The following is a 23,906-nucleotide window of genomic DNA, read 5'->3' on the forward strand; positions in this document are numbered from 1 at the left end:
ACCATACACAAACACCATTCATGTGCGATGTGTAGTTTTGGCTGCAGAGTGACCTATAGGCATAAACACGTCCATTTATATATACTGTATATAGATAATCTCAAATTTTTTGCAAAAATGTTCGGAGATTTTAAAGAAGTCTCAACAAAGAATTTCGAATCGCAATGTTAAATTCTCATTTCTGAATTATATTATTTATTAAAGAGAATAAAATTATTATTTATATAAGCATAATTATCCCCATTTCAGAGCCAATTCATTTATTATAAAACAATGTTGTTACGAAATAAAAATGATATCAAACTTAAAAGTTATCTCGTTTCTTTAGCAAAAAATTGAACCGCAGATAAGTATGAACACAACCATGGAAGATGAACGCTTTTCTGTGGCAGAAATGGAAGCTGTGTTGAGGATGTACGAAGAAATACATGAAAAACTTAAAGGGATAACGATGGCCGGTGACTTTGAAGTAAGAATATAATCTTTTTTATTTAAGTTATATCCCTTAGCATTACATGTGAATTTGGGGTTGTAGTAAAAGTAATCCCAAGAATATCATAACAGTTATTGTTTTGTTTGATTCGGTCTAATTGTACAAAAATACAACGTATGACAATTGAATTCCCGGAATGGCCACGTAATGTCGCCCGTGACATAACTACATCGAAATGACATGTTCAGTCGTGTTCGAACATGTTTGAACTAATACCTGCGTAAATTTCAGCTGATAGAGCTAGTTGTTAATTAGCTATTGGAAAGGTAATAGTTATCTGTACCTTTTGGCATAAAAATGGGTGTCCGAAATTTAGAGCAACGTATTAATATTAAATTTTGTGTGAAAATCGGAAAATACACTATTGAAAAGTTATAATACGACCCAGAAACAAAACGTCAGAGCATGCAATGGAAATCTCTGAGTTCACCGCGCCCTTAAAAGGCATACATGTTGCGCTAACAATTTAAGACTTTGCTGGCGTGTTTCTTTGATCACAAATAGTCCATCAAGAATTTGTTGAATAGGGACAATCAATCAACTAAATGCTATTTAGTACTGCAGAGATTACGAGTTCTGTTTCGAAGAAAGACCCAAACTGTGGCCTAACAAGTGGATCATTCATCACGCCAAGTCACTGTGAGAGATTTTCTGGCCAAAAAAGCGATTACCCAATTAGATAGTCCTGCCTATTCATCTGACTTAGATCCCTGTAATTTCTGACTATTTCCAAAATTAAAAACTGCTCGAAAGGATGAAGATTTTCTAATATAACTGATATCAACAGAATGTGAGACAGCTATTCAAGTGTTCCGAAAAATGAGTTCTAGGCTCGCTTCTAGAAATGAGAACGCCGTTTAATTCAGTATATAGATGCATAAGGGGGGTACTTTAAAGGTGACAGTAGCCACTAGCGTACAGTTCCGCATGTATATTTTTTAAAGGCGCATTTCGGGAATTAAATTGTCACATCTTGTATGCTCCTTTCCTTAAATACTCGTATTCTGAAAAGTCTAAATGATTTATATTCCTTATTACAAATTACATATATTATATACTAGCATATCTACTCGGTGTTGCCCGAGTAAAAAGTAATAGACAGACATTAAAAGTTTGGTTATTTTAGGCAAACTTCCAAATCAATCAAGAAGACCCTACATTCTTTGAAATCATCACTCAGAATATTATTTATAGACAGTGTGGTGCCTTTATTAATTATTACAAAATGCTTACTTAGATATAAATGCATTAAGCTTAAATTATCAGTGTCGAAGAAATTAAATCAGGGAAAGTCCAAATTTCATGTTAATCTGTATTTTCCGTAGGGTCATAAAAAGTAGCTATGAAACTGCTAAACACTTTGATCGATCTGGATCGAAGTGTTTAGCAGTAAGTAGGGAACAGCAAATACATATACTGACACATTTTATGTACTGTATATAGAAAATACTTATATTTTTATATTTATTTGATCAATGCATTTAACTTAGAATATTATAAAATATAGTCTATTATTTCGACAATTGTATTAATAAAACAAATTATTACAGCAAATTGAGTTAGTATTGATTTCTCAAGACGTAATTAAACAGTATTTGTTGGAAGAAAAATCAAGACGGGAAGAACAGAAATTACAACTTTTGGATCAACTTGCTTTATTGGAAAAGAATCGTTTACAAATGATTGATTCAACAGACATAAATGTTATCAAGTAAGTTTTAATTACGAAAAAAATAAAAGTTGCAAAACGATTAGAAAATATATTATTTATTATTGTATATTTTATATTGCTAATATAAAATTCATCAATAACGTTTTCCAAACAAACGAATAGTACATACCCCCCACACAAGGCTTTATGGAGGATAACGTAGTCTGCGGAAAAATACATACTGGGGTACTATAACAAATTAAAGTATAGGAATTAAACGAAATACAAACCCAAAAAAACCTGTAAGGATCTTACTTCCTTAAGGCTCAGGGCAATTAAAATTAATCAAAATTGTTTTATTTTCAAGTTATTTAAAAAAATAACCTGCTATATATAACAAAACATCGTGTACACACAAATAAATATATGCCCATCAGAAATAAGTGCCGATTTCCTCATGAGATATTTCTCGTATGAGGATACAATATTTGTGTTTATAGCTATACTGTTTCCCAATTATATCAACTTTAAAGTTATTGTCATATTATCTTTTAAAATATACGAAGTGATGTTAAGTCTTATAATATTTTTTTCTAGATCTAAATTATCAGTACTTTTCCCAGTTATTCGTTTTAAATTGAATCTTCAAAACGTTAAATTCATTTAACTGTGAATAAACTTTTAAAATCACAATCGATCCCAATACACGGGAGCTGATACTAAAGCGCATTGAACAATTTATTAAAACATTAACATAAACCTAACAATTTTTATTATGCACACAATTTAATTAGACTCTTGTTTTTATTTGAAACGCTTAATAATTTATTTTTATTGTTTTAATTTTCTCTTAATACTCTAGAAATAAAATGACAATTGACGAATGTAAACAAAACTTAAACGAGGAAAATATAAGAATAACTGATACACAAAATTCGTTAAATCGACTGGGAAGTCTTCTTACTGAAGTAAAAAGTGGTGCAATGCAACTCCATATTTTGTTAGAAAACATTGAAGTAAGATTATATAGTATATAAAATTTCTGTTAAAATGTTTAAAAAAACATTCGATACTCTAAAATTAAATTTTTAATTTTTAGAAGAAAACAAACATTTGATTTCATATAATTATCTGTTCTGCTTTTACTGAAATTTAAATTATATTCGTGACAAGAATTTTGAGTTTATATCTCCCATTACCATCTTATATATAGTCTACTAATTTTAAAAGTAATGAGAAAAGGATAAATTTGTTCTTGTAGAAATAAATTCGTGTGCTTTACATGTAAAATCTTATACTACATTTAAGAAATTGTTTATTACTACATGGGAGCAAGTCCTCATTTAATGTCTTCAATAAGTTCTTGGAAGGTGTAGCGTTAAGCAAAACGACGTATTGCGACGAAACCAATTTTACCGTAGGATAATTGATATAAACAAGACGTAATTCGATTAATGTTTTAATTGGATCGTATTTGCCACATCTAGCATTTATTTTCCACCTCACAGAATCAATTTTACTGTTTATAAAGAAAGTTCAACAGTAACGAGCAATTATTTATTGTGACAGCGTCACAACGATGAGCTGCAATTTTTAATCATATCTTTAATTTAATTAATTTAAAATATGCACTCTCCACCTCAAATTATTAGTAGTGGCTCGCTCCTGTACATCATACTTTTCCTTTAACAATATAATTGTGCCAGTCATCTATTAACTGCTTTCAGTAGAAAAGTTATGAATTGAAATAATGTGACTTCCAGTTTGCATCGGAATTAGTACTGTATATAGTTAATCGGGAGTGTCGTCTTTCATCTATCTATCTCCGTTCCCGAGATTAAGGAAAGACAAATGGACGAACGGACAGACGACAGTGGGAATTTATAGGTCTACATTTTTTTCAAATTGCAGCCTAATAATTGCAATCAATTACAAATATGTACAGTAAAGTATACGATGGTAAATAAAAACTTACTATCGATTTGGCGGATATTTTTAATTTACTTTTGTAAATATTCATTATATATATATATATATGTTATAACCATATTACCCATATTAACAGTATTAACCATATACAGTATATATATATATATGGTTAAGATTTACAAAGTATGAGTTATAACTTACGAGTTATTTCCAACTTAGGAAATGTCTTGGAACGAACCGCAACATGTCGCCAATGATGGTTAACAAAGCACATCAAAGAAAAGCGGTTGTTCGAAAACAAATTCTTTCAAAGAATTTTTATACTGTTTTGTTTTAATTTATATTGTATAATATAATGTACAAGTAACCCCCGTATAACACGGTAGTTACGTTCCAAAAAAATTGCCGTGTTATGCGAATCCGTGTTATACGAAACAAAGAACTAATACGAAAAGGAGGGTTAGGTTCCAAAAATTAAAAAACATGCTAGTATATTTTCATAATTAAGATAAATATCTTTATTAAAATTTTTTTAAGTGATACATATTAATATAAATTAAACAATGTTTTCTTCGTCATCACTAAAAACACTATTAATTAACCGAGAGCGTTTTCTTTTTGGCAAGTTATCCTTATCCTCTGAGCATTTTTCTGCATTATCTTCAGATCCATGATTTACCTTTCGCAAAAAGTGTATGTAATTTTAGATTGCTTGCTTCTAGTTAAAAGGTCTTTATAAATTTCCATATGTAGTGCTAAGTACTTATGAAGAATAAAGCAAGTATGGAATAAGGGAAAAACATTCGGCAACATCAGAAGCAGAAGCGTCGCGATCTGGCAACATTGAAACAAGTTTCGAGAAGGACCACGTGTATCGACAGAAGGCGAGAAGAGAAATTTACATTACTTAAAATAATATTTTCGTGAACTATTAGTACTTAAGTATGTAAAAATTTATTACAATTTCCTGTTGTACGAGGGTTTTACCCAATTCTCGAACCGTGTCAGAGCGAATCCGTGCTATAGAAGTGCCGTGTTATACGGGGGTTACCTGTATTTTTAAATTTATGTAACTGTTGTCTGTTTTTATGTATATTTGTTAATTTTGCGGGGTCGATATCAACTGTCCTTCGAGACTTTTCTATTTACTTGTAAAAAGAAATAATGAACATGTATAAATTAGTTTGTTAATTACAAAATCATTCTTTTAACTCGTTTCTTAAAAAATATTTAAATTTACCTGGTATTAGATCGTTAGAAAATAACAATGATCTGTATAATGAAAACAAAACATTTTGTATTTTGTATATTGTTCATCAATTATTTTCTCGCCCAGATGTCTGATACCCAGTTAGCAGTAGCCTAGTTGACCATCGCCCACTCGACAGCGTCTCACAAAATTTGTTTCCATTCAGTAATCCAGTGTCTTCATTCTTGGCATTATTAAAGCCTCTAACATCTATGATGTAGGTTCAATTAAAGTCACAGCAATGAATAGCAAGCTACAAACTGCAGCAATCGGTGGTAAACAATGTTAGCAGAAATATCTTGAAATATTACCATCCTCCATTGCTTTGCCTATGCTGTGGATGTCAATGTACAATTCATCACAGCCATGCAGTAGTTGTTCTGTTTTCCCTTTAAAATTTGGACATTGGAATCCCAGATCCCTCATGACACCATGTATACATAACTCTACTAACATTTTGCTGAAGTTGTGCAATAATATCACAATATGACTACTCTTTCTCTCAATCCAACAATTATTCCTCTTTCAAACTCCATCAAATGCTCATAACATTCTTTCCTTTTGCAACCATAAATCATTTCAAGAAAATATTCTAACATTCCAAAAATGTGTTGATCATTTCAAGAATTTATTAGAAGATATTAAAAACCAAGTTAATCACTTGAAAAAAAGTAAACCGCAGAAATGGCTACATATTAGCAGCACTGTAACAGTCAATTTCATTGACAGAATGAATATTCAGAATTTTGTTTGGTGAGTTTTTTATACCTGTGGAGTGTCATGTTGAGCAAACACTAAATATAGATAAGTACTGAGATTGTATTCATTTGCATTTTCCAATACAGTAGAGTCTCAAAAACTCAGCACTCGATAACCCGGCAGTCCGGAAACTCAGCCACACCCTGGCAGGGCAAAAAAATCCTTAGTTAATTAATTTTCATTATAGACAGCTTTATGCCTCATAAAGTATTTTTCTGAGATCTGCCTTATCAGGTAAATTACTGTACACAGTGTATTCATTAACTTTCATTTTCATGTAGTAAATGCTCTATGCCTTCATAAAGGACTTACTTTTCCTTTGTTTAAGGGTATTTGGGCAGTTTATTCTCTGTTGTATTCTCAAGTAAACAATACATACAAGTACAGTACAGTATTTTCTGAGGAAACATTCATACTTATTTTTTTAACCCCATTCCCGATAACCTGGCATTTTCACAAACTCGGCCACCCTTCGGTCCACATTAAGCTGAGTTTGAGACTCTACTGTATAACCTATTTGTATAGCAAATTTCAACCCAATCCAAGTCACCTTCATGATGTTTCAATTTCAATGAACAGTGTATTAAAAAGACTTCAAAAAAACATATGAAAATCTGGTTTTCCTTCTTTGTTCATATTGCAAAAATTTATCTTTTTTTTTTTTTTTTTCAGTTTAATCAAATAACTATTGACACTGAAAATATTCTAACATTCCAAAAATGTATTGATCATTTCAAGAATTTATTAGAAGATATTAAAAACCAAGTTAATCACTTGAAAAAAAGTAAACCGCAGAAAATATCTTATGCTACTTTTCTGGATCATATGCAATCACTGAATGCTATTCATAGAAGACGTATCAATTATCCAAAAGACAAAGCAATCCCAATAAGTAAATATAATTATTATAAATTAATATATTCTATCTTTCTAAATATAATTACACAAATCATAGAAAAACTAAATGAAGCACATTTTCAAAATTTATACCTACACCCATTTTAATTAAAATGTTTAATATTTCATAAAAAATATATTTCTGTTTTAAATTTTTGAAAATTATTAGAATACATTTTACCATTTTAGTATTTTAATTTAAAATGTTTATACCTAGTTAAAATTATATTTTAAATGATGTATGTAATTTAATTTTACAATTAAATAATTATAAATCAGACCAATGTCATTAATTAATTTAATGTTTGACATAAAATGTATATATTACTTGGATATTATTTTTCATAAACTGATTATTGTTCATAAAATATTCCTAAAAAATATAGAAATTAAAGATAAATTGAATTTGTATATCACATAAACCACTTTAAAATTTTGCTACAAGATTATACAGTTTTTATAGAATGTAACTATGTCAATCCTTTCAAATTAAAGAGAGAAAATCAATCTCAGTAAACCAGATATTCTTTAACAAGAACAAACAAAAGAACAAGTATTCAGTCAATCAATGTAGAGTATATTTGCTTATAAATGTGTTATATATAATAAAATGTATCAATTAGGTTGTCATCATCTTTTGGTCAGAAGATGGTATAAAAAAAAATAGTTTTCAAAATAAACTTTTCATATTTAATTTGCCATTAAAAATGTGCAAAAGTAAATGAATATGAGTTTAGATTTACATTTGCAACATGTTTCATCTGTTTAAAATCATATTTCCTAAGTGAATATTGTGTTCATAACTTGGACTTATATATTTCTTTGTAAGACATCTTATTTGTCAGTAAAAAATAAGTTTTGTCTATATCATTATCCCTAATTCAAAATCATGTTTAATATACTAAATTTTTGTATTACAGAAACACACCAATCATATCACGAAAGTGATGAGGATGAAGAAGAAACTATTCCCAGATCAATTATTAAAGCAAATGCTGAAGAATTTGCTCAAAATGAATTTCAGAAACGACATAAACTATTTTTAAAATAAATGTTTATTTGCTAATTATATTTTGATTATTAATACAAAATGAAAATTTAATTACATGACCCACAAAACCTGTAAAAATGATTAGACTAGAATATTTTACATTGCTGTAAATTTTATGATTACAATTATATCAATGAATAACTTCTCAGCATTAATGCAGTTTTTATTTCACAAGGATTATAAATTATTCATAAAAAGTTATAGTATATTACAAAAAGGAAATTATATTTTGAAAACATTTTGTAATTTAAAAGCAGAATTAATCACAAATACTATCAAATAACAAATAGTGTGTGTTAAAAAAAAAAGGCATTCAACATTTATTTGATAGTGTACATCATACTGAGTAGAACATCTTAGTAAACATAGGTTGAAAATGCAGTCATTTCTGAGATATTTTGTATATTAATATCATTATTGATTTTTATGTATCAAATGACATAAGAAAATAATCTTACCAAATTCTTACCATGATATTTACAGGTCCTCCCTTCCATTTCCTATGCAGATTTGACATATTAGAGTGACAAAGTCTCTCAAAAATTCCAGTCTCTGATTATCTCAGAAACAATTGCGTTTTTTATCTATGTATACTAAGCTTTTTACTCATTATAGTGTGCACTATTTATCATTTAAATGATAAATATTTTTTAACACCCTGCATAATTTTTCCAACTGTTTTATTATATTATTACTTTATAAAATACTCTAATATAAAATGCCTAAAAGCTACAATATAAATTAATAGTAACTTATAATTCACATTTTTGTTTTTTTTTTTCATTCTTAAATTCCAATTCATATTAAAATAAAGTTTTAAAAATTAATATATAATTAAATTCTAATTTAAATTATTTAATTTCGTTATTTATAAAAAGTGAAAAATAACTAATCAAATTTTACTATAATTATCTATGATATTAATTTAATGTAATCACGATGAAATACAAAATATTATTGTACATAGTTACAGTTTGCAAATGCTGTATCACATTTATGATTTATAAAATTTGTATTTTTTAAGTGCAAATATAAATTATAAATGCTAAAAAACAAATGTCTTATAAAGATTTTTGTATAAAATAAACCAAAATATAAATTAATTACTGAAATATGATACAATTGAACTCCTATGTAATGAAATTTATAAAATAGTTATAACTAAGAAACTTCCACTGTATTTTGAAATTTTCTGTTTTACATATGTAACAGTGCAATATAGTAGCTTACAATGCTTCTAAGCAAGCAAACCAATGAAGAATGCATTGCCTGATAAAGCTGCTTATAAAGACTATTAATTTAAAAGACATCAGTCTCTACAGTATTAGTGTAATGAAGTCTGGAAGATCTGAAGACTAATTTAAGATGGCTGCCACAAATTACAAAGTATTTGTAAAATTTTTAGAGTGGAAAATACATGTCATCAGCTACACCTAGTCTTATAATTTTTATAACAGCTGCAATTTTTGTATCATTTCTGAGTAAACATTTTGACTTATATAAAGATAGTATTTATAAACAGTAAAATGTGACTTTGTTGTCTGTGAATGCTTAGAGTGATCTTCAGCAATTTAACTAAACCAGCATTACTGACAATGCATTCATAGTCCATTTCATACAGCATGAAACAGATTATTTCATTGGTTTACTTACTTAGCTGTTTATCTTTAATAATAGGAAGTTAATAAAAAGGATATCAAAATTTGAATTAATTTCAACTTATATTTTTATTTAAATGCATTTCAGAATGAAAACTATTCCAATTACTATGCCAATATAGAAAATAGAATTTTTATTAGAAAAAATTGATTAAAAAACTATATAACTCAATTATTTTGACAAATGAAATCTAAATCATTTAGTTAATTGGAAAGTTTTAATAAATGGAAGTTATTTTAAATGAAATTTCATACAATTCAAAATGTCAAAATAATTCATTAAATATGATTTTACTGAATGTTCATTATATAGAAATTTGATTATATCCTTCAAACGAACCTTAATTATAATTAACTAAAATTATTTGTATTCTCAACACTTTTGATTTTAAACACAAAACAAAATAATGTATAGTTTACTATTTTATTACAACATAAATAGTGGATAAAAATCCTAGAAACTCAATATGAATCCTAGGAACCTTTAACTCATCTGGTTTTCATGTTATACAATTATTTTTTCAGTGTTTTAAATGGTAAGAAATTGAAATATACATTTTAAATATTTATGACAAATAATATGCATTTATATTATAATAAATCCTTTGTCATAAATTAGTTACAATATATACAGTTTTAAAATGGAATGAAAATGCTAATGATTAAATACATATAAAAAGTTGTAAAATAGAATGTAATTTTTATCATTTCATAGAGCATTAACATTTAGATGCAATTGTGTATTTTAAGATTGCACACCTAGCAATCTTATAGGAATTAATTACGTTATGCATTTTTCATATTAATTTGTAATTGGGGTGATTATTTTTGGAATTTCTGAGATTTTAATTGTGTCTAAAAATATTAATACAAATACAATAATTATTGTCAGTTACACATTGTGTAATTCAGATAAGGTAAAATGTTTACTGTGATTTAATGCAATTTTAAAATATTTTCAATGTTTATAAAATATTCACTCTTTCAAACATATGTGAATGAATACATATTTACAAATTGCATATTCAATGCAAATTGCAATTTGTAAAACATATACTGAAAATATAATTTAGTATGATACTCACGCCAAGTAATAGTAGTAGGAAGTAGAGTTCACTGTGTATGGCGTTATTACTAGTTTTTCTTTTTTCTAGCACTTTCAATGAATATATTTTCGTTGTCTTCAGACAAAATAAAACTTCTAAATTGAACATAAATATTCAAAATGGGAAAGGAACACATATAATTTTAAATAAAAAGATTTTTGGAATAAACTCATTATGAACCGGCCACAAATTTCAAATACATATGATGTTATGCATGCGATGTAATACGGCACATGCATGGGTGCCATTCCATGTTAACAGTGTGACAGATGATGTAAATCACTGTTTGACCATTTATATAGGGCGACCCATATATTGGGCAGTTTCAAAGTGGGTGCATTGAATGTTTCTGAGGTTGTAATGAATAGATCCTAGTGTTCAGCTAGGCAGGTAGCAAACAAGAATGCTTGCTACTTGCCTAGCTGAATACCAAGATGATGTGGCGAAAGGAAGGTGCACCACAGAGCTTGCAAGAAAGGTGCACGATCTGAATTACAACCCATTATGGGCCCAAACTGCAATACTCAGAACCTGCAGTGACCAAAAACTCCTCTTTATATGATGGGAGGCTCTATTTATAACAACCTTGGAAACATGCAATGCACCAACTCTGGAAACCTTATATGCCCAACATATAAGGTTGCTCTATATAAACGGTTAACAGTGATTTACATTGTCTGTCACACCGTTGACATGAACTAGCACCCACTCATGCGCAATATTACATCACACGCATAACATCGTACGTATTCGAAATTTGTGGCCGGTTCATAACGAGTTTATTCCAAAAATCTTTTTATTTAAAACTGTGTGTGTGTTCCTTTTTCGTTTCAAATGTTTATGTTTGATTTAAAAGTTTTATTTCGCCTGAAGACGATAAAAATATATTCGTTGAAAGCACTAGAAAAAAGAAAAACTAGTAATAATGCTGTACACAGTGAACTCCACTTCCTACTATATACTGAAAAGAATTTAAAAGCTAGGAATTAAATATTTTTTTCATTCTAATCTATTATCTTTTAACATTATTCTACTAAATTAAAATTTTATTATAGTTTAATAATAATGATCTAATTAAATGATTTAATAAAAAATAATTCAGATTAATTCATGGATAATAAAACAAAAGTATAATTTATTATTATATTAATATAAACTTGTCACATTCACAAATAAACTTTTGTTCATTACTCAATTACAACTTACTGATTTTTATTGTTTGCCCATCAATAAATGAAAGAAAATTAGACACTAATATTTTCACCTACAACACAATGTTTACTTTTGCCTTACTTCAATTTCTATGTAATTTGTTAAAATTAAAAATGAATTCCTAAAAACGTTTTAAATCTAATACAAAAAGAAAAGCTTTCTAATTTTTTAAAAATCTTGTAACAAATTTTGATTATTGATTTTTGTCTTTTTAGATAATAAAAATAAGCATCAGATAAATTTTTCTAAACTTATACAGTTGTTCATATTTACATTTACTTACAAATGAAGAAGTAGATTTTCAAACACAAATCATCTTTCCATTTGTATATGAAAAACTTTCTACTAATTTGGATTAAAAATATTTTTGGAAGAATGATATCAATATCTTCATTCCACCTATTTAAAATGTAAAATTTTTCATTATTCAGAATCTTATTGTTATAGAATGATTCCTTCAAAAATACAAGAAATATAATACTGATAGAATTTATTTCAATATTTAAATAAATTAATCATTTTTTACTGCTTTAAATAGTTTTTTTTTTTTATCTATTTGATTGAGCAAGATCAGACTTCCATTTTCAGTTGAAATCATTTATTCATTAAAACTAGCATGAAACCGATATGAAATGAATATAATAGAATGAAATTAAACTTTAATGATAAAGTCTAGCTCTTTATCTATATACAGTAAGACCCCGCTCAATGCTGATTCGATATAACATGGCTTGCTTGAAGCCTAAAAAAAAAAACCTCAAAATTTATGCTGATTTAAATTATCGCAGCATTTCATCGATTATTTATGAACACAAACCAATCAGGAAAAGGTGGCAAAAAGGTGTACTTTCTTTAAATCTATGTTTGTTTGGTGCAATTTTGGAAAAAATATAACATCATGGATGCCATAGGCAATATCGACTTCATTTGGCAAGAATTAACTGATAAATACATGAACAAAGTGTGGAAGAAGTTATGGCTGAAGATATCCAAGAATTCTCAATGAGAAGAGCCTATCGCTGTATTGTTAGGTTGACCAAATTCAACCTAATCGATACAGCAGGACTAGATCTAGACAAGCAAGATATTGAGGAGTTACAGTAGGTTTCTGGTGAGCGCCTTACCAACGATGACCTTCAAGGAGTGGCAGAACAAGGAATTCATGTAGAACTGGAAAACAGAGATTCTGAAAACAAAGAACCCAAAAAATTTCTCTACAGATTTCCTTAGTAAAAGTTTGGTAAGATAACTGAAATTGTTGATCAAATTGTAGCGAATGATCCAGTTTTTGAAAGGCGTGCTAAAGCAAAATGAGGTGTTTTGGATGCGATCTTCTGTTACCGACATTTGCTTAAGGAAAGAAAAAAGCAACAAATGAAACTTAATGACTTTATTGCAAAAAAACAATAATTTCAGAAAAGTCAGGACCTTCATCACAAAAAATAAACCTTACATTTCTGTGTAACATATATTAGTGTGCAAATTAATATAAAAATAACTTAAAATTAAAGTAAAATTTCTTTATTTTTGGTCACATGTTCCCCTTTCCCTATTTACTAGTGTTGTAATGAATAGTATATTCGGCCTCAGGCCGAATACTTGGCCAGGAGCGTGGCCGAATAGCCGAATATTCGGGCAAACTATTCGGCTTGACTAACGCACGTATGAAAATTGGCGCGCAAACCGTATTATGGCAAGGATCCTGCTCTCTATTGGCCCGCTGTCACTACGCTTTGCCAATCACGTTAATTCTTGGCAGTTGTAGCCGACAGACAAGAGTGTCATGGAAGTATGTGATAAATGATGATATCAAATGACCTACACTTGTAAATAACAGAAAAAGAACAGAGAAGGACCGCGAAGCGAAAATAAATATGAAATTGAGTCGAGGCAGCTTATTGGCACAAAATTCGCGCCCGTCAATGCCAAACAATTGTCGTCATAGACTTCGGAAAGCTAAATGCTTGTAATGAAAGTCACTTAGCGTGCATGGGCGAAAGCCTGGGGCCGTTCGGGCTATCGAGCTGTCTCGAATCTGTGAAATCATAACTGTGATTTATATCGACGTCCTATCTGTCTCTTTTCTCCGTTATCACCAGGCTGAGTCACGTAATTGTAAAATGGGAACTCTACGATGGAAAAGTGACGAATCAAAAGTATTGTGAGCGTGTATTATGATGTATGCACAGGCATACGTGGATTAGAGTGATAGAGCTAAGAGAAAGGGAAGAGCAAAGACGAGCGCTTAGAAAGGATAGGCAGGGTCAGACCCTCGGATGTGCGACGATTCTCGAACGAATAAATGTGTACAGTACTTGTGCTGATCTTTGTAATTATAAATTGTGAGTACATGTGACTAATATTATTTTCTTTTTTATTTTGTGCATGTTACAAGTTATAAATAAATATAAACAAACAACACTAACTCAATAACATTAAATCTAAATACCAAAACGATTAATTTACTGTGTTTTTGTTATTTATTACTCCTGTTTTTAGGTATTCGGTATACCGAATATTTAATCACTATTCAGTATTCGGCCGAATAGTGAAAAATAGGCCGAATACCGAATAGTAACCGAATATTCGTTACATCACTACTATTTACTCTATGTTAAAATTACCTCATTTTACACTGTTTCGTTTAGCACTTTGTTGTCTAGGAACGCATCCCCCACATTAAGCGAGGTCTTATTGTATTTATATACACAGTAACCTCTCATATCATCACTCATTTGGATATATTGCAGTATTCTTTTTTTCTAAATATAAAAGCACTTTAGCAAATAATTTTTAAAAAATCAGTTAACATTGAATTTTTATTGGGAAAGAAATTTATTTTATTCCAATTAATGATTTAAACTACTATTGGATGAAATACAGCCCACAAATAGAAACTTTGCAGTGAGGGCTTTCATTATTGTGGTGGATAGAGCTTGGGGCTTTTCCATCAGATGTGCTTGACCATGGTCTTCAAAACTCATGATACTGTCCAGTAACTATTGTATGCAGGGGCACTTCATGCTGGTAAACCTTTCCACTGTAGTTGAAGGAAATGATCATTATGTTTCCCACAAATTGAAAAATTTTGGCCTTCTTTGACCATGAAAAATGTGCTTCAAACTATCAAACATCAAATGTGTGCTGCACCCTTTATAAAGCCTGGACCTTGCTCCCTGTGATTGTTTTTTGTTCCTGCATCTGAACTTGTAGCTATGGGGGCCAGTGTTTCAGCTATCAATGGCCATTCTGAAGTTAGAGGTGGTTCTGAACATGACAAAAGACAGGTTCCAGCACATCTTCCAGAACTGACAGACATATTGAGCTAAGTGCATACAATTGATAGGGACTTTTTTAATTTTTAATAATTTTGAAAAAGAGCATATCAAGCTGGACCTTGCCTAATGTATTTTGTGAGTAATAAATTCATTCTCACTTTTTTTACTCACCCTCATATATCACTCATTTAGTCTCCTGACATACACAAAATAATGAGTGGTTACTGTGTACATATATATATCAATCATGTATAAAAACAAAATTCATAATGTACACATAATTATAAGTGTAAAGCATATACAGTAAACTCTGCTAACTTGAAACAGTAATTTAAAATGTCATGACAATAGAAATGTTATAATTAATGACTGTTTCAATATGCAGAAGTCTTCACAATACTGTGCATTATATTACTGTAGCCAGTAAATTACTAAAGATTGTACTGTATCAATACATTGCATTCCACTATAATGTTATGAAATTTTTTAAGCTCATTTCCTCTAATAATGTATTCTGCAGTATAATTTCTACTCAGTAAAACTTCTGTACAGAGATGATTTTAATAAATTACTATACTGTATAACCATATTCTTGTTTTCCATATTACTGGAGAAAACACCATTAAGATTTTCATATACTTGGATGACCTTCACTTCCCATTAGTCTGAGTTAGAGGGGTTTTACTGTACTTTTATAAATCAAATTTTTTAAGTTTAAAAGAAATTAAATATATACATAATGTTTTTGTATTTAATCTACATTATACACTAAATTAGTGTATAATTTAGATTAAATTCATCAACTAATAAATTTATTATATTGTTAATAAGCAACAATAGCCACTTCTACTTATAGTGCTAAATTTATATTCAAATTTATAAATTTAGAAAATAAGAACAGTATTAATAAAAATAATAATAATAATGGATAGAAATACAGATTTTAGAAAGAGAAAAATGCAACATAACAACAGAAAGAATGGTTGGTCAAGATTATTAATTAATTTATTTACAAAAATTTTATTGAATGATCAATCAAAGTAACAATTTTTTAAATTTTTACTTGAAATATATTGACAAAAATTTGAAAATGACTGATGATAAACAACTGAGTAAAAATAAATAAGAGCTATATGATATGCTTCAATTTTGTCGTTTATAATAGATATGACTCACTAATTATAATTGTATTAATTTAGAAATTAATCACATAATAATTACAGTAAGAAATCTTAAACATAAAAATAGTACTTAAATATAAGTATATAATAGATAAATTCCAATAAATACATATATAGATACATATATGTATGCAGAATATATTTTTGATATATTATATATGTACAACGGTTGTTCATAAATGTTCCTTCTAATTTGATATTTTATTACTTGCAATTGGTATAAGTAACTGTTTTGAATAAAAACACTCATTAAATTTTGTGCTGGAGTAAGTATAAGAGGTGTGAAGTGTTTGTAATCAATGGTTCCATCTTTTGAGTGTGTTTAGATAGAAATTATATGAATGAACAACTCTTAGTTTGTACAAGATGCTAAATTGTAAGGTTTTACTATCAGATAGTGATGCATTTGACAATAAGTGAACATGAAATGAAGATCAGAGAAAGCACTTTCTCTCTCAATTTTTATAAAACAAAAAATGTCATCACAGTACAATGAGAGTTTCAATGAAAGCATGGGAAGATTCCACTAAGCAGGTCATAAATGTAAATTATGTTTGGTTTAAGAATTTGTTAATGATGTCTATTTGCATGAACACAAAATACTAACAGACTGTCCATAAATGAAAAGCATGCTGAAGCTATTTGGCAATTGTTTCTACATTAGAAATCTTGGCCATTAGAAAACTGTTTAACGTGCCAGTTTTAACAAACAAAATTTAATGTATTGAAAACAACTGTCTGGCAAGTTCTTTGGAATTACCAACAGAAATCTATGTACTAAAATTGACCATGAAATGCTCAGCAACATGTAGCAACAAATTGAATATTGATATGATACCATTACAATGCTCATATTGAACATGACTAATTACTTTGTGAATGTCCACACAACTTTTTGAATTTTTTTCAATTAACACATGTTTCATAAGTGTACCTTGCAGTAGTGCTGCGTAACAACATATCAAAAATAGCAAAAAATATTTACAGATATCATATATATTTATTTCTGTATTTAAAAATAATTTTACTAAACATTTTCTGAATATAGTTATCTAAGGTCTAATGTCCAATATAATAATCATAAATTAATTTGATTCAATAGTTAAAAAGCAAAAAATATTATTTTCAAGCTATCGTAAAAATTAAACAGTTTGAATAATTAGAAAAAAATATAAATATATATATATTAGTTATTTAAATATAAACTCATACTTATTTGTTTTATTATTTAGTTTATTTCATTTCTTAATATCTACATTTAATAATTTTAACATATGTTAGAGTTGAGTTAAAAATTTTTTAAATTTAAGAGTAAAACAATTCAATGTTTTAATTGTTCCAAAAATATATTTATTTTCTAACAAAAAATTAAATTTAAAAATAATTAAAAAATGAAATAAAAACCTATAGATTAAAATCAGATGTAATTAAAATGTTTACATCCATTAACCTAAAGTATTAACCTAATCTATATTTCTTAATCTAAATCAACATTTCTTAGTATATCTATGGCAGTTTCATTATCATTTTGCTTAAGATGAAATCATGAAAATTGTAACATCTTTATTGCACTCAAAATAAAAAAAAAACTTTTTTTATTATACATTTTTTAAATAAGAAATTTAATATTAAATGAGAAAAAAAAAATATAGTGATATTAATACAAATTGTATAATTTAAATTGTTATAAAACTATAAATAATTAAAATAATATGGAAGAAATTTGAATATCAGATTGTTAAAATATTAGTGTCTTATATTCTTTAGGGCATTCATTTGTTTTCAATATGATTATATTTATGTTTTTCAATATGAAATAATAGGGTCTATATTAAATTGTGCTATTATCTAAGTTTCCATTAGCAAACATCCAAACACACACACATATATACATATAAATATACAATTCCAACAAATCAAACAATATATTTAAATAAAAAAATGTATTAAATAATCCAAAATATTTGAAAAGTTTTTATTTTTAAAGAATTATCAATGTTTTTATAATACTAATATAAAATAGCTTATAGTAAAATGATAGCAATTATAAAATTATTTTGAAAATTGCCAAATTAGACTGAAAAACATTTTACATTAAATTTCAAACAAACAAAAGGAAAACAATTTAACATTTATATATAATACATTTATATATTTTATAACAAAATTTAAAATTTGAAAAATATAAAAAGACCATTAACTTCAAAAGAAAAAAAAATGTTCTTTCTTTTTTTTCATACTTATGACAGTATGATGATTAAAATTTTACAAAATAAAATTTTAAATTTGATGGTATTCAAACATGCTTTTGTTTTTCATTTTTAATACTTTTAGTCTTTCTTTGTTTTTCTGGAGTTTTATAAATAGAATAAATATCATCATCACTTTTAGTAAGATTCTTATGGTGACGCAAATGTGGTGGAATTACTGATTCTTTTACATACACAAGTTTAGTATTCATAACTTCACAATCTATTTGCATCATGGTCACATGATCCTTAGGATGCTTGACTGTATCTGCCAAAATTATTGTGAATAATTATTAAAACATAAAGAAACTATTTAATATACAGTAATAGATATCTATTTCAAAAAAACAAAATAATTAAAATTTAAAGCATACATAAAACAAAAACTTATTGCATAAATGTAAACTATACATTAACTTTTTGACAATTATATTTGTTAAATAAAAAAACATTATTATTTCCAGCTAAAATTTCATCAATAAATTACCTTGTTTGGCAAATTTTTTGCTTTTTTTTACATATGTTTCTATCCTTTGAATGTCAATATTTAACATATATGATCAAATTACATATCAACAATATATATATAATATCAAATAACAGAAGATATAATAATTATATTGCAATATATATAAGTTATTTGTAATAGTACATTAAGAATTTTTAAAATGAACTCATTTGAAGATTAAGTTAATATAAAATATAAATAAAAAAATATTTATTATAATTTTTTTCCAATATATTTTATCATTACANACATTTCTAATTCATAAATAAATAAGAATATATTATAATAATAATTTTTTTTAAATTCATATAATTATTCTACATAATATTGTACTGTACTGTACTATACATAAAATTAATGTACTTTTCAAAATCTATAAAATCAAAACAAGTGTTAAAATTTCATCTTCCTAGTAAGAAGACCAAAATTCTACCAATCTTCAGATTCTATAAATATAGACTAGTAAAGTTTCTAGACTAATTATCTTTATGAAAGTTATAAAAAACTTAGTGTAAAGTTTTGAAAACTTTTCTAAACATTCAATTTTTGTTCAATTACATCATTGATCATTAACACTGATTTCTTTCATTTCTTTATTTGAAATTTTGATAATACACAAATGTTAATCTGTCATAACTAAGTTTTTTAATTTAAAAATATTACTACTTTAATCACAAAATTCTTATTTCAGTTTCAGAATATTTAACAACAGAAAATTATTTGTTCAATAAAGAGAAAATAAATTTTAAAATGTTTTCTAGAAATTTATCTGAAGAATAATATTTAAATTTTGTGGACATTTTTAATTGTCATTATTTTAGCTGTTTATTTGATATATTTTTGAAATTTAATACTATTTATATATATGTATTTAAAATCTATAACAGAAGTATGACTTTTAAAAGGAAAGAACAACCAAAATTTTGCAACATTCATTAGAAATTTTAAAACAAACACCTACCATTGAATGTCATTGCAGGCATAACAAGAGACATCTTTGGTCGTACTGTTTTGTTATGTGCAGTTGCAGGAAGCAGTAAGTGATCCTAAAAATATCATAAAATTTTAATTTCAGGCTAATGAGTATAATTTGTTTTATTTTCTATTTAGTATCCATCATATTCAAGTTACAATATACATAATAAAAACTATACTGTATGTAACTTGGGCTACTCCAATATTTTTTTTGTTGGTGTGTGTGTTTTAGCTAGCAGCAATGGGACTTTTGTGTGGTGTTTTTCTCAGGACTGTGTGTCGTGCTGAATCAAACATTTTTGATACTAGATTAACTTCTAAAGTATATTTTTTTTGGGTTTTTATATTTTTCAATATATTTATTTTGTTTGTACAAAATAAAAAAATAATTTTTAATGATACAATAGCCACGATTATTATTTTAGAAAGTTTTCATTAGGCTTAACATCGACAAAAATTCAACATGAAGCGATACACAACGGAGAAAAATTTCAACACGGGATAGGTTAATATATTTTTTCGTACATAATCGGTTATCCGAAAAATAAGTTATCCGAACAACCCCAGTCCCCAATTGATTCGGATAAATGACACTCTACTGTATTTATAAAATGGCAATGTTTATCTTTAAATTAAACTGTATATTAAATTTATTAAAGTCAGCCTAAACTAGTAAAAAAAAAACAAAATGCAGCAATGAGAGTTACATAACTTTCCTGGCTGTTATGAGCATTTATTAAAAAAATAAAACTTTTATATTGTTAAGCAATAAATAAAATTGTGTGTGGCACCATCTGTTATCAGATTTTGTTATAAAAATATTTATATTTTTAATTACTATAAAATGGGAAAAAGCTTAATTTTGAGTGTAGGGGCAAGTTTTATTTTTAAAAAAGTGTAAATGTTAATAACAAATAAAATCTTCATTAAGTCCTACTCCCTCTCAAGATACATGACCCCTCTATCTCCCCACCCTCTTGACCTTTCACCAAAATTTAATAGCATCAATGCCCCTCATATGCAAGCCACCATGCCAAATTTTGTTTCTTAGTCTTTACTCCATCCTGAGATATTAAACAAAATAGATGCCAACACACACACACACACATCCATGGTATTTTTTACTTTTTTAGGTTCAGGAAGGCTCAAAAACATAGAGATTTGCAAAAAACTCGGAAGGTTAAATTTGACAGGATTCCAACATTTTCCCTCGTTATGTATAAATAATAACTCGGAAAGTAAAAACTGTTTAGTCCCTTAAAAAGTATAAAACAACAATTGACTATGTAAAAGAAAAAAATTATTATTTAAATAATACAACAAAATATGTTTCTCATCTTGAAGAGATTAGAAATATTAAATAAGCATATTACAATTAGTCTATTACTTTCATTTTCAATAAAATTTCCTAAATTTACTATAGAATGTCATAATCTGCAAATATTATCTTTCATATGATTATTATTCAATTTCTATAGATTGAGTAGGCAATCTTTTTAACAGATAGGGCTAATAAAATGAAGTTATACAGAAGCCAAATTTTTTCTTCTTTTTTAACATTCCACACTTTATAGGATTATTTTTATTATTAAAATGGTATAGCATGAAAAACTTGTCAAAGACAGTTATTATTATTATTTATCATATATTATGGCCATCTACCTAATGCCAAATAAATCATAATTTTAAATTATAAAATTTGTAATATATATTTTATAATAAATATAAACAAAAAAATAATTAGCTTAATATGAAAAAAATTATCTATAGCCAGCCATTTACTATAATATTTATACTTATTCATTCATATAATTGATTGTATTAATAAGAAAGTGAAATATAAATTCAAAATATTTCATACTACATTTAAAAATCCAAGCTATCCAAATAGTGTTTCACTAGTTTCGTCATACCAGAAACTCATTTAAAACATTCTGAGATTCTACTTCTTTTTTTAAGAATATGACCTCAGTTAATTATGAAAAAGATAAAAAACACCATTTGGATAGTCTACATTCCTATTTTTAATTAACTTAATTTTTAAATGTAATATACTTATTTTTACAACATTATTCAATCACCAGTGGACATACAGTGGGTGATTGGTTAACAAACATAATCCATTCCAAGACTTTGTTCGTTATCCGAATTGTTTGTTAAGTGATTATCGATTTACCATAGCTTTTTATGGGAATTTGATTAATTCGTTCTGGAAACCCCAAAAAATAAAAAATATATGCTTTCTTACTACATTTATTTATATGTAATAATAAAAATACATATATACAGTCTTGCATTTTTATTAGTCATGTTTTTACTGTTTGTGGGGGTTAAAGAATCTGTCTAATGTCGATTGCTTTTCTCTCTTCTTCAAGATTTTTCAGAAGTAATTAATAGCATTGTAATTGTAGAGATACCTAAGCCTATTAACCTCAATCTGGTTTGGATGCCATTCTAAGACAGTTGTTGTGACATCCTCCCACTCCTTCAAAAGATGTTTAACAGCAGATATCAACATTAATCCTCTTTTTCAGAAGAAAACATATCTCGCCAAGTTTCTTGGTGTTCTTCTGTCATCAGATCCATTTCAGGTTCCATTAAAAGCTCTTCAATGTTCTTTATTTCTCAGATGTGATTTTGTTATTCCTTCAGCTGCTTGAGTCTTCTTGCACTACTGTATTTTTCTTAGATAAGATTGAACTGTGGCCTACTGTAGGCCTATTCAAGCCATACTGCCCAGCAACAACAGACATCTGCCCACTCTCTACCTTTGCTATTATACTCTCACCTTTCAAAAATAAAAATCAATGCAAAACTTAACGAGTGCTTGCCTGACAGTCTCGTGAATACTATAAGAAAATTGTTTCTGTCAGAAAAATAAACAGCTGGAATTACAAGGGAGAGTTTCAAAGTTCAGAAGAATACTATCCAGATCAGTATATATCAGATTCAGTGTCAATGTCAACATCTCCTGCACTCCAAAAGATTTCAAATTGTTGCCTGAAGACAAGGGAAGACTAATTGGTATTCATTATTTTACATCGCTTCTTGTATTTGTTTTGTGAGGTGTTTGTTGTCCGAACATAAAAATCTTTCGCGAAAGTGTTCATTATCTGATTTGTTCATTAACCAATCACCCACTGTATTTTGTCTTTACATAACTTACTGAAATCACAGTCTCAAATAAAACATTAGTGTATTTTAGATGAGTCCAGAACTCATCTAAAACACACTAACATTTTATTTGTGACTGAAAAAAGACAATTGAAGACACTAGTAGGATAGTCTATATTGGTATTTTTAATCATAAAAATATTTCATTTCTTACATATATTTTGAAAACGATTGTGAACTGGATTACATATTTGTAAGTGAAATGTGAAAATTCATACTTACACCAGAAAAAGAAACAAAGTAAAAAGTATCTTCTCTACGATGAATTGCTTCTAAAAAGTCATCAAATGATTTTTGTGGAGAACGATATATTTGTAATTCATTGTGGCCAGGATACCTTAGATCAAATAAATTATAATTTTAAATTACAAAATGTATATTAATTTCTTTACATTTTAAGAATATTTTTAAAAGTGAAAATATATTTAACATATACTTTATAACAAATATAAACAGAAAAAATTAGCTTACTGTAAAAAATATTCTGAATATTTGTTTTTCTGAAAATATAATTTTATATAGACAATTTTATTTAG

At 27.5% G+C, this 23,906-nt stretch overlaps 2 protein-coding genes across 4 annotated transcripts in view; one reads left to right on the forward strand and one right to left on the reverse strand.

The window, feature by feature from the left end:
• The first annotated feature begins 332 nt into the window (after positions 1 to 332).
• Positions 333 to 8,047, forward strand: LOC111623437. Its single transcript, XM_023366011.1, has 5 exons — positions 333 to 469; positions 2,044 to 2,204; positions 3,007 to 3,160; positions 6,754 to 6,973; positions 7,899 to 8,047. The coding sequence occupies exons 1-5, from the start codon at positions 353 to 355 to the stop codon at positions 8,027 to 8,029; spliced, it is 783 nt and encodes a 260-aa protein (XP_023221779.1). The 5' UTR covers positions 333 to 352; the 3' UTR covers positions 8,030 to 8,047.
• Positions 8,048 to 18,722: 10,675 nt separating this feature from the next.
• The window catches only part of LOC111623424 (cyclic AMP-dependent transcription factor ATF-6 alpha-like), a 41,053-nt gene continuing 35,869 nt past the window's right edge, over positions 18,723 to 23,906 (reverse strand). For all 3 annotated transcript variants that reach the window (XM_023365996.1, XM_023365997.1, XM_023365995.1), the window contains exons 11-13: positions 23,593 to 23,707; positions 20,183 to 20,267; positions 18,723 to 18,981 (exon numbers count right to left, since the gene is read on the reverse strand). In XM_023365996.1, coding sequence (XP_023221764.1) covers positions 18,761 to 18,981; positions 20,183 to 20,267; positions 23,593 to 23,707 — 421 coding nt within the window. In that variant the 3' untranslated portion in view covers positions 18,723 to 18,760. The remainder of the gene's footprint in view (positions 18,982 to 20,182; positions 20,268 to 23,592; positions 23,708 to 23,906) is intronic.

This window comes from Centruroides sculpturatus, unplaced genomic scaffold (assembly GCF_000671375.1).
Source record: "Centruroides sculpturatus isolate CEXI.00-Female unplaced genomic scaffold, Cexi_2.0 scaffold190, whole genome shotgun sequence".
Taxonomy (NCBI): Eukaryota; Metazoa; Arthropoda; class Arachnida; order Scorpiones; family Buthidae; genus Centruroides; species Centruroides sculpturatus.